The sequence below is a fragment of the Chelon labrosus genome (assembly GCF_963514085.1).
Source record: "Chelon labrosus genome assembly, chromosome: 6".
NCBI lineage: Eukaryota > Metazoa > Chordata > Actinopteri > Mugiliformes > Mugilidae > Chelon > Chelon labrosus.
Window position 1 is genome coordinate 11,789,094 of NC_140342.1, and position 12,639 is coordinate 11,801,732.

At 40.7% G+C, this 12,639-nt stretch overlaps 1 protein-coding gene across 1 annotated transcript; it reads left to right on the forward strand.

Moving 5' to 3' along the window:
• Positions 1–12: 12 nt before the first annotated feature.
• LOC311489630 (mitochondrial coenzyme A transporter SLC25A42) lies at positions 13–8,604 on the forward strand. The gene is made up of 8 exons (XM_084546793.1): positions 13–803; positions 3,364–3,517; positions 5,253–5,364; positions 5,515–5,540; positions 5,638–5,804; positions 5,902–6,018; positions 6,371–6,522; positions 6,644–8,604. Exons 2-8 carry the CDS (start codon positions 3,437–3,439, stop codon positions 6,967–6,969), a joined length of 981 nt encoding a protein of 326 aa, XP_084402919.1. The 5' UTR covers positions 13–803; positions 3,364–3,436; the 3' UTR covers positions 6,970–8,604.
• Positions 8,605–12,639: the final 4,035 nt, after the last annotated feature.

The following is a 12,639-nucleotide window of genomic DNA, read 5'->3' on the forward strand; positions in this document are numbered from 1 at the left end:
AATTAATTAATTTCCTGTGTAATTGATGAACAAGAAAAACATATAACTTGAGAAACTACACTCACTTCATTGGGTATTCTAGTGGAGAAAAAAATATTCTTATGTATCAGACGGCGCTAAATCTTATCTTCATGTAGGTTATTGTATGCAGCATTTCTTAAACATAACAGAGCTGTTGATTCACTTGTTTTTATTTTTCCATTTTGGAGGCTGTGGTTTGTAGTACTGTTAAATTATGTTGTGGTATACCGATACATGTTTCTATTATTCTGACATCCTGATTTTATTTTTTTTAAACTGAGCGTATAGAAAGACCTCTCCTTGCCAAGTGTGTCTTCAGCTCACGCCCCTCTAACCGACCTATCCAAGCGTGCCCCACCTCTTTCAGACTTCATTTCCCACAATGCCCCGGTGCTCGTCCTTGTCAAACCCTCGCTGTGGTCAAGCTAACGACTCGCGTCTCTGACAGCAGTAGTAACGGCAGAAATACAGCAGCATGGAGGATGCCTGTCACTTCAAGTCACCGCTAGGCTGATGAATTTCAAAACAGCATCGGAGACAGTGCCTTCAGCGCCACCGCGACACATTTTAAGTCAAGTCTCAAGTTTTTTTTATTTGTGTTTCCACCGCGTTGTTGACGATAGTTACGTTGACGTTAGTGTAGCAGTAAGCTAGCAGCTAGCTGCCGTTACTTAACCTGCTATTGAGCTAACTTCTTACAAACCCGCCAACGAGTCGAAATAAAGTGAGTGACGGAAATATAAAATCTACACAGTTCTCCGTCCTGCTGTCCGGTTTATAAGGTAAGAAATTCGGTGTTTGTAGTCAGTGACAGCTAACTGGCTGCAATTGGTGGCTGTGTTTTGTTAGTGGACAAGTTTCGACAAGGCTGGTGCAGCAGACGGTAGGAAAAGCAGAGGGGTTATTTCATGAATCAGTGTCTAGTTATGCTGAAGCGCTGCTGAAATGTAAACACACGATGTTTGTGGCTATGCTATGTCGGTTTTGTATTAACACAAGTGCTGTCAATAATGTCATACGCCAAGCAAAATGGTGACATATGGGGACACAGTGCTGCTATCAAACTAATGTCATGAAACGATGTAAAATAGCATATATAATTATTTTCAACAGAGCAGTAAGCCATTCTTCTAAATGTGCATGTTCAGTTTGCAGATGACCTAAAATAAAATGAAAAAACAATTACATAAAAATTAGATCAGATAATCAGTCGACTAAGTGAATCGTCAGTCATTTTAATAATCGATTAATCACTTGATTGTGTGATTGTTGATCATTTGCATGCTTTTATTGAATGACTCAGACACAACACTGAACTGATTTTTATTCAAGAGCAAGCTAAACAGGCTGGTTAGTGAAAGACACTGCTGTTTGTTTAACTCTGTTATTCCACAGGGCAGCTCTGTCTCTTAATTACTCCGTAAAGTATGACATGGGAATGAGGTAGTGGCTTATAGATGAAGCCTAAAGCACACAAGGCGAAGCACTTAGCTGGCAGTCAGGAACAAGTAAAGAACAAGGGACTGTAAAATGATATGCATGGGTAACGGAGGCCGTAGGGAGGGGTGAGTGAAGGAGTAAGGACAGTGGGTGAGGTGAAATGGGCCTCACTATGGCTCTGAGTGCGCCTCTGAGGGTCTGGCTTCAATACCCGTTGGACTGATTCCAGTATTAGTTGCCCATGGCTACCCAGCTTTTCAGCAGACCCTCTGTTTGCACTCTTGTCTCATGGCTTTCTCTCTCTATCTGTCTTAGCCTGATTCTCCTCGCTGTTGCCACACTGCTTGAACTTTGATTTTTTTAGTAATTTTTAACAAATGTTCAGAGTCCACAGTACCACTCAGTCTTAATATATTAAGAAATCAACTAGTAATCTAATGCTGAACTAGCTTAGATGAGGGATGGATAGGCAAAGTCTTTACAACAACTGATTAAACATTAAAAATAATATTGTCTGCTTCCAGTGTCTCAACGAATGTGCTGCTGTCTCTCCTTTGCATCATCAACATTATAATTTTTATTCAGATATAGAGCTTGACTGATGATTTGTTGTAGCTTTTTGCAGATAAATCAGTACTTGTACTGGCATAAAGATGTCAATTGATTTGTGGTGGTTTAGAAACAGTGTTCTTGACTAGGACAAAAAAAATTTACAATAAAAACAGTGTATCAGATGATAATGTGAATGTGCAGCTCCTCTCTGTTGAACAGAGCCTGACGGCGAGTTTCAGCTCTTTGTTTAGACATCTGGCCCAGAACATACTGTTTTGGTTCCCTGTCACAACTATCTTAGTATGGAACAGCCCGTTTTACAACAGAAACTATATGACTCAATGATGTATGCCTAGTAATAAATCTAAACCACAAATAATGTAAATAATGTTTCAGAAAAGTAGTTATAGGTCTACTCTATATTAAAAAAAAAAGAGAGACCTCTCCAAACTAGGCCTCTTGTTCCTTAATTTCATTCATTGTTCATCCAGTTCCCCCTGACTGGGCTGTTTATGTGTGGACTGAATAATGTAGGTGGGCAAGTGCACAGTTGGTTTGAGCAACAGCTGTGAAACTGGCACAGTAGTAAACAATAAACCAGTGGGCCTGTTGAGGTTAAAGGCTGCATGAGTAAGTGATTTGTCTGGTGGAATGATTAGCTCATTGAGGGGCATGTATACAGCCTTGTTTAGTAGTACTGAGATCACCCTACATCATGTTTGACCTCTGAATTTCATCTCATCTTTATTGTTAGATGGGCAAGATTGTCCTGGAAGTGCAAAAATGTGGCATGGCTGCCATCTGGTATGCCTGCAAGGGAGGAGCTTAAGTTGTGCTTGTGTTGTTCGTACTGACACCTTTCACCTACTAGTCCTCACCCCTATCCTTCAAGGGATTCTTTGTTGGTGTTTCAGTTTGTGTTGTACAGGCTACATAGGTGTGCCGGTCGATTAAAAGCAACTGGATGGGAACTATTCACTAGAGGTCTGTATTGTATATATAATTTTTTGTTTAAGAATAACACTGCCTGTCAGTTGTCAGAGGTTGAGACGACATTGCTGTAGTCTGAAGGGGAATGCAGAGAAAATCAGTGTCGGAGTCATTTACCACATGATGATACCACTGACTGTAAAATCTGATTGTTATGTGTCTTACTGACACACTGAGCTTGCATTGTTTATAGAGTCATGGTCACACTTGTCACAGGATTCAGTTCTGCCAGAATAGCGGGAGTAGAAGATCAGTCATGGAAATAACTTGCTAATTGTTTTATATTTAGACAAACTTAAAACTGACCTCTGTTTTTTTTTTTTATGTTTTTTTTAATCGGCCTCTCCCTTTCCCTTGTAGCTGTCATCTGCTGTTGCTGCCCACCACACTGGTGGTTGAATTCATGGTTGTGCTCAGTGCATAGTCCTCGGGGATGGGGAGTGGAGTCCAGGAACAACGGGCATCACTCACTCAGGGCGAAGTGCTGCCACTGGCTTCCTCCAGTCAGTCAGAAGTAAGTTATGAGGAAAAATCTTTTGCCTTCTCTGGCGGTACATCATCCAGAAGAGCGCCTGTGTGTTTTCTTTTCAGCAGCTGGCTCGGTGTAAAAAACAAAACAAAACAAAAAAAAACATCTGTTATGGGATACTTTGAGCACTTCCCATAGTTTTCAAAGGAAACTCCGTCAGAGGCAGATGAGGTAGGCAGGTGACGCAGGATGCATTGTGTTCACACTGCTAAAAGAATGTGGTCAGATGACCTCCTGCAGGTGTGGTGTGAGGCCCTGTTCACACCTGGCATTAAAATGTTTCTTGGGTGATCTGATCACTAAAGAACAGCTCCAAGTACAAATGTGAACACACCCAAGATGCACTGAGGACGCAGTTAAGCTCGGATCACTCAGGCTCTGGTCAGACTTGATTTTAACGTGCGTTCTGAGTAATCCGATCACAAGTGTAGGTACCTGTGGTCACACCTGCAATTAAAATGTTTCTCCCCATGTGTCTTGAGCCAGCGCTGAGATCTGATCTGTATGCAGATAAACACCGATCAATCATTTTGGGTAGAATATTGCAACAGCTGCCTTTGGATCTCTATCAGTTAAGTCTCTCTCGCCCACTAAAAGTAAGGATTTATTCTTTTATCTTCTTCCTGACGTTAGTTATTTTAGAAACCCACATATAGCTCAGATTATAGCTGAAACCCTGGAAGCTTCCACACACACAGTGTCCTCACAGTGCTGTTTGCTGAAGCGAAATTTATATCTCCAGCAATAAAGTTGAATAAAGATATTGCTGAGAAAATACAGCAAATTAATTCCACTGGGCTCCTTTGCAAACATCAACATGATCGCATCGCTAATTAACCACATGCTCATGCATTTTAGATGTATAAATTAGTTAGTTAACAGCTACAAGGACAAAATATTTTTAAAGGCTCTCATTGCTGATAATTCGACATCACTTACGGGAGGTTTTCCTTTTCAGTCAGACCTTTATAACAGCCGGAGCCAGCGTGTGTGTGTGTGTGTGTTTTCTTTCTTTTCCAGAATGAATGAGGCAAAGCTGTGCTTGTGCAAGAGCAGCCCTGCAGAGTAGGCGTTCCATCAGTGTGACCCACAGGGCATATTGTGTGTTCACACTTCAGAGAGAATGTGGTCACAGCCCAGACCACCTCCAAATGTGTTCTGAGAGATGGGATCTCAAATGTGTCCTAAGTGTCGTATTCACCTGTTAAGCTAGAGAGACGTGTATATGTGTTTTGTTTTTTCCCCGTCATGTTTTTTCAGCTTTATTGGCGGAGTTTGTTCTCTGCATTTAACCCATTCAAGCCATGCAAGGCGCCCGGCGAACAGCTTGTGGAGTCGCCGTGCTTCCTCAAGGCACCTCAGCAAGGGGATCAAACCAGTGACCTCACAGTCCCAAAGCTGTTTTTCTTACCACAAGTCCATTTTAGATATGTACTCCTGTTACTCTGTGTACCAGTGTCCTAATAATTGTTAATTTAAAAATAAATATATAACAAGAGAACGAGATAGTTTAGTTGTACCGTATGTGGAGCTTAGTAGCTTCACAGCCACTTAGGCTCATTAAGCGACATCTGCTACCATGCTTGAGGCTAATAGTGGCTTAATGATCGACAGCATCTCAAACACAACTTTGCTCATGTAAGGAGGCGGTTGGAAATTTCCAGGATTCACTCTTGTTGCCGCTTGTAACGCTAAATGTGATTCCTCTGCTGCTGTGCAGGGCCTGAAGCAGACTCGGACTGTCCTCAACTCACTGTTCTCGGGGGCTTTAGCAGGAGCTGTGGCCAAGACAGCTGTCGCCCCGTTGGACAGAACTAAAATCATCTTCCAAGGCAAGTCTGACCTAAAAGTGATTTTACATGTGACCTAAATGAATGATATAGAATCATCTATCTACATGTTACTGGTAGAACTAAAAAGAATAACTAGACTGAAGACAGAAAGACTGTACCGTTATTTATATTATGTGGTTTGTTTTTCAGTGTCTTCAGCAAGATTCTCTGCCAAGGTATGTTTGAGTGTTAGAAAAAAGCAGAGAGGCAAAAATAGTTTATCATTCTTCTTCGACTGTGCATTTTTATGTCTGTGTGCAAACTTAATTACAGGAAGCTTACCGGTTGATCTACCGCACCTACCTGAAGGATGGCTTCTTCAGTTTGTGGAGGGGGAACTCTGCCACCATGGTGCGAGTCATCCCCTACGCTGCCATCCAGTTCTGTGCACATGAGCAGTACAAGAGGCTGCTGGGAGGCTACTATGGCTTTCAGGGGAAGTAAGTTTTAGTTTTTAGGTCTTTCACTTGTTATTTTTTTCACTGCTTTAAATAGAAGTTAAAAAAAAACACTCATACTTGTTTTACTCTTTTCCAGAGCTCTGCCTCCAGTCCCGAGGTTATTAGCCGGGTCTATGGCTGGCACCACAGCGGCCATATTGACGTATCCTCTTGACATGGTGCGAGCGAGGATGGCTGTAACGCCAAAGGAAATGTAAGGCCGTGAATAGTCAACAGCGTGTATCTGTGAATTTCGTAAGATAAAATATGAAACATAATACAGCATGGAGATAAAACTGTTGTAGTATTTATTCAGCTCAGGTCTCAGATCAGCTCTCAATGTTGCTGAAACTCTGAACACTGAATGCACTCATTATTAGACAGTATTCAAAATAAAGATGCAACCAAAATACTGTAAATCTCACCGTGCAGACTCTGTGAGCTCATGGCTTTTTGTCTGAATGAGACTCTGGATTGACTTTTCGTCAGTTTGCAAACCAGAAGCCGAAATCTAGCAATGAGCTTCTCAATCATTTGTAATGCTTTGTTTCATTTCTCTGTTTTAGGTACAGTAACATTATGCACGTGTTTGTGCGGATCTCTCGAGAGGAGGGCCTGAAAACGCTTTATCGAGGCTTTACTCCCACCATACTAGGTGTCATCCCATATGCTGGTCTCAGCTTCTTTACTTATGAGACACTGAAGAAGTTGCATGCAGGTACTGTTCTACGACACGCGTATCTGTATCTCTATCTGTATGTTTTTCCTTCTATTCTCATAGATGTAATATATACATAAACTGTATACACATCTAAAATAAATCGTCCTCTTCCGTGCAGAGCAGAGTGGCCGCCCGCAGCCCTACTCATATGAACGTCTGGCTTTTGGAGCCTGCGCCGGTCTCATCGGCCAGTCAGCGTCTTATCCACTGGATGTGGTCAGGCGGCGCATGCAGACCGCAGGTGTCACAGGTCACACGTACGGCACTATCCTGGGCACCATGAAGGAGATAGTGGCTGAGGAGGGCGTTATCCGAGGACTCTACAAAGGTCTTAGTATGAACTGGGTCAAAGGACCCATTGCGGTGGGGATCAGCTTCACCACCTTTGACCTTACTCAGATTCTCCTGAGGAAGCTGCATCAAATGGGCTATACGGCTCGATAATAATGATTCAGAAAGAGGAAAACGGGGATAGAGGGATGACATGATAACCCTCTAAAGTGACACAAAGAGGGTAAGTGGGAGAGTGAAAAATATGAACTGCTGGATAAACGCACAGTGGCTCAGGATGTGTGTGCAACAGTGGTATGTGTTATGGGACACCCTGTTGTCATCAACATCTAAGTGCAATATGATCAATGATTTTACGAGTGTACAGATAAATTGTAAAGCTCCTACCCTCGTGAACCAGTCTGTGAATTTGGAGGTTCACATAGCGAGGTCCTCCAGCTGCCATTTGTGTCTGCTTCAAACAGACACTTTCCAATGCAATGCAAGGCTCCACTCGTTTGCTCTTGAATTTTAAGATGATTTAGTGAGAGTAAAACACGGCCCCTTGAGATTCGCTTTGTCGTGAGTGAGTTTGTTTTAAGGAATCATACCAAAGTTTATGATCTGAGCTGAATGCAGATTATATGATATTAGTGGTTTTAATACGTTTAAGTGTGACATTTCCCAGCTCAGAGGCTCATAGCAGCTTTGAGACTGCTATCAAATAGTTTGTTTTTGTTTGAGTAGAATTAATTAATATTTCTAACACTTCACATCTTGATTTGTAGGTTAGATACAGCAGTGACAGCAGACCTGTTTCTTTTTATGCCAGTGCCAACGGATATGAAGGAGTGCCCACATTGTTACCAGTCGGGATTTTGTGGCCGGTATTGTGTTCACACGTGTCAGCCATAACAATAGAACCACCTGTACGGGCCTGCTTTATGTCTGCTAAAACAGCTCTGACCAGTTGGACCATTGACAAGAGACTTCTGGAGAGATTGGGAGAGGATACTTTGAGTCTTGTTATGAGGTGTGGCCTCCGTGGATCTAGTTTGTTTCTTCACACTCCACGAATGCTCAATGTAACTGGGATCTATGAAGTTATATGGCAGAGTAAACACCTTAAACACCCTTTTGCGGTGGGTGTGGCAGGACGCTTTGTCCTGGGGAGGGTGGCCACACTCTCTGAATAGAGGTGTGTGTTTGGTCTTAGCAATGTTTAGGTGGGTGTTAGCAGTCAAACTAATATCCCCACCAATGGCAGGACTCAAGGTATCCAAGCAGAAGATTGCATGCATTGTAACAGGATTAGGTTTTAATGTTGTGGCTGATATGTGTACCACTTCTGTCCCGTCACAACTGTGCACAATACTGTCCCAAAACGTTAAGGGTGTGTAGCTGAGATCAAAGTGAAGGCAGAGTCTGAAGAGGGGTGTGGTCCAAGTACTCACTGAGTCCTCAACCATTGGAATGTCAACATATTAACAGAGATAGTGGATAGGATGGTCCCATTTCAAGATGGTGTCTAATTTTATGTTTATTTTCACCGTAATATTATCATGGGCTCTTTGACAGATTTGATTTCATCACAGATTTTACCCTCCTGTTGACGTGCAGTCCAGACGTGCAGTGCGCATCAAACAGTTTCTTATGTAATCCTCCAAATGTGAGGTCTTACTGAATTCAACAGTTCAGTACAACACCTTTGTAAAGTTTACATTGCCCCTCTGCTGCTGACACCGTGTGAGAGCTGTTTTAAATAGATGGTAATATCAGTTTTGTTTGTGTGTTTTTGATTTTTAATATCCTCACCCACTTGCTTGTGTTGGACACACGATGTACACACACTATACACAAATGTTGTCTTCCATTTGCTGTCAGCGTGACAGCTGCATGGTCTGTCACTTCACTGCCATTCATGCCTGTTTTGTTCCAAAAACCTGGCAAGACACTAGTTCAGACTGACAGGTGACTGAAATGAAACTCCTGGTTAGGGGGGGAAGGACTGTGCAGAGCTGCGGCGGAACATGCTGAACGACAAACTTGACTGGAAATATGCAAACACGTAGTGACGAGATCTTTGTTACACTCACAAGCTAACACACTTTAGTGTCCTCTGTATTTTACTTTACCTCAACAAATAATCAAATGTTAGTCTAGTTGTCTCATATCTATGTGTTCTGTGCGTTAGTGGCTTAAAATGAGACTTGAAGTGACGTGGCTGCATGTGACGTTTGACAGTATTGATGCAGGCTCACGGTGACCGAAGAGTGTCTATAGTGTCTATAGTTAGAGCACACATACCGAGGCAGGAGGGCTGAGATGAGCGAGCAGTTGAATGCAGAGCCAAGTGGAGCAGAGGGCATAGTGTCATCTACACCAGGAATAAGCAGGAGGCTATTGAACGTTTTGAATAATCACCAGTAACCGATAGCAGATGCCCAGAGAAATGTCTTAAACTCCACTCCAGGGTTTGAGTAATGTTATTTGGTAAATATGTGATGCTGGGTCAGTAGAAGGGTTTCTGTTTTCACTGTATAAAAGTGCAATTGAAGAACAGTCAGAATGAAGTTTGGCCTTTTTGTACAATCCCTTAAGTTAAATTTGATTTAAGAAATGAGCAAAATTGTGATTTAAAACACAAAATCTTTAACTGCAGAATTACTGGGAAAAAAGACACTGATTCTGACCTCTACCAAAATATGTTACAGTTCGATACCCAGCCTTAATTGTGCGATTTCCTTCATCTGATAAACTTTCCCCTATCCTGTCTCTTGTCTGCCCTCTCCTGCACATCATCAGACAAAAAAAAAGGACGAATCTTACCAGCCCACACATCTGTTCTATCAGCTCCAAGCAGATGCACGTTTAGCCTTGTACTGATATCCGTTAGTTCTCTTTAACCCTTGCCTTAGGCTGCAGGAGGGGAGTTTAGATCAATGGCGGCTCGGTCTGTAACCAGCACATGTTCTGAGCTGAAGTGCTGCCTGGCTGAAAGTAACTGAAAGCTGAACGAAGGTTACTGACTCTTAAGTGCCTAGCGAGGAATAGTAACGTCTATACTATGTCTGAGCTACTTCTACTAACCTTTTTGAAGGTTGCTTCCATTGTCCAGCCTTGCTTCAGTCTTGGTTTTTGTGATTTGTCAGACCTCAGTGACTGAATGTATTTCTTCAGGTCCAGTTTTTGTATGTGAATTTTGTAAGACTTAAACTGCCTTGCCGAATATTTCTGTCTCGGGTGACATAAATGATTCTTGGCCCCCAGTTCATTCCAACAAGTTTTGGACAAATTTAAAAGAATGTAGGAAGAAATTAAAAGCACATTTAAGGTTTATTTTATATGTATCCCAAAGTCAATTGGAAAAGCGGCTCTCCTATAGCTTGGATATAGGTCAAATGTAAATTAACCAAGTATAACATAACTATGAGTATAGTATGACTTGGGAAAACTCCAAGACAATCATTTAATGCCAAAAAAAAAAAAAAAAAAAAAGTAGCTTTGTTTTTGTTCCAAACCTTCGATGAAAGCATGACAGTGACTTAACAAGAATAAATACTGAAACACTTCTACAGCTAATTCTGGTATTATTTGTGATTTTGTTTGTAAAATCGAATGTTTTAAGCCTCTTTGTGATCTGCGCCGACATGCAGACGTTCAGTTTTACTGTATTTGTGCGTTGCAGCCCGCCATCCTGTGTGTTTTTGTTTCAGTGCAGCGGTGGTTGGACAGACGTTTAGTAAATCCTAGTGATTTGTGCCAACTGAATGTAAATGTACCTACTAATAACCACGCCCTGTGTCCAGTCTAGTGATGATCTGTAGGAGAAATACTGAAATATCAGACTCTCTAATAAAACTGGATGTTGACAACAGCTCGATTTGTGTTTGTTTCACTGTATTATATGTTTGGATTTGTATTTAAACATGTATTCTTGTTACAGGCTGACTTCAGTATCTGTGTAGAGTGTGAAATGGAATTTAAAACATCTTAAACTCAACTTCTCCTAAAACTTAAATATTAATTTTTATTCAGGAGAAGGCGTATGTGTCATTTGAGAACAAACTTACCAGGTAATTACATTTTTTTTCCCCTTATAAATAAAAAATAATTTCCACCCATCACAACTTTATCACATCACAACTATTAATAAAGAAGCATATTAATGACTGTTCATGACCTTAATTGTTAATATTAAGGTTGTTAATACATAATGAACAAACACAGAAATTAAGTGTTTATAAATATGTATAAATAAATGTAGAGCTATGAAATAAATGTTTAAAATAAAGATGGTAGAAATACATATCAAAATAGTTAAATAATAAACAGAATTTATGAAGGAATTTATAACAAAAAATAACAATACACTTGAATGATACAATATTTGGTATTTATTGACGTATTGAAGTTTTTTTTCTCAGTTTATTTCTTTTATCAGCTGGGATAGGCTCCAGCAGACCCCCGTGACCCTTAACAGGACTAAACGGGTATAGAAGATGAATTAATTAATTAATTTCTTTTATCTCTCTCTTTTCGGCCCTCTGCATAAACTGTGTCTTTGTTCACGTTGATGTGTAATGACAATAAATTAACACTGGGGGGCGCTCCACCCTCATAAACTCTTTCGGCTGCAGTGCCAAACGCTGACCGGTAGGTGGCGGTGCAGCCCGGCTCTCGGGGCTGAAGCTGGAAGGTGAGCTGGGTCAGATGGAGCTGCTGCTCCGCCCGAGGCCTCGATGGCGCTTTGAACTTGACCGTGAACGCAGCACGGCAACAAATGAACCCAATGAAGAGATGGAGCCGACTGAAAACAGACCTGAGTAATTAGAAATAATAATATATATTTTTTAAAACAGTAAAAAAAAAAAGTCCGAACTTGAATTTAGATGCATTTACAGTTTGTAGAAATAAAATAAATCCCTATTTTAAATTTAAAGGCATTAGTCCTCCTCTCCATTGAGCTACTTTCTAAAGGAGATGACACATTTGGTTTAGTCCGGTTTTTGCTCTTGAAGCGGACAGGCTCTTTATGCAGAGATTTTTGGGAAGGTTGAGAAAAAAGCACCAGAAGAAAGGAGCTATAGGGAAGATAGAGGACTAATTAGGGAGCGAAGAAGGGAGGGATGGATGCAGGCCGTCAGAGGATGTGGTTGCTATAGATACTTGGCATGATGCCGGATGGAGGCAGAGCCAATTTGCATTCATTCAGATTATGGCTGCTCCCACAGTCTCTCTCTCTCTCTCCCTCTAAAAGCAGCTAGAGAACCTTTTCTCCCATTTTTGTTTAAGCCCTCCTGGTAAGCAATTTTCTAGAGTATTTGTAGTTTAAACCAAGTGAAAATGGATACAAAAATAATATTAACGTATTTATGATTAATAAAAAAATGTATATGATATTCTGGTGAATATAATTGATATTATTCTGTTTATATTTGATGGCATCAGAAAGCTAAAGGTTGTTCATGTTTAGAGTTTAGGTCAGGAATGATTGGATTCAGTGATAAAAACTTCTTGGTTAAAATCATTTATTGAAATAAGTAATATAATCCTTTTAACCTCCTGTACACCAGGCCTGTGTCCCTAAACTGAAGCTTTAAGAATAAAATTCTGCTTTCATTTGTGTCTTAATAAAATAAAAAATAAATAGAATAAGGTTGTCTTTTCATTGCAGTTTTTCCTTAATGTATTAAGACTTGGATTAGGGTCAACAAACAACACACAGCTGGCTGGTTTTTACAATAATAGATCATTAATTTTATTGTATTTTGTTTCTCTGCACTGAAACTGAAAAATAAAAATGAGATAAACAATAAAGTTTTCACCAAAGCTGGAAACAGA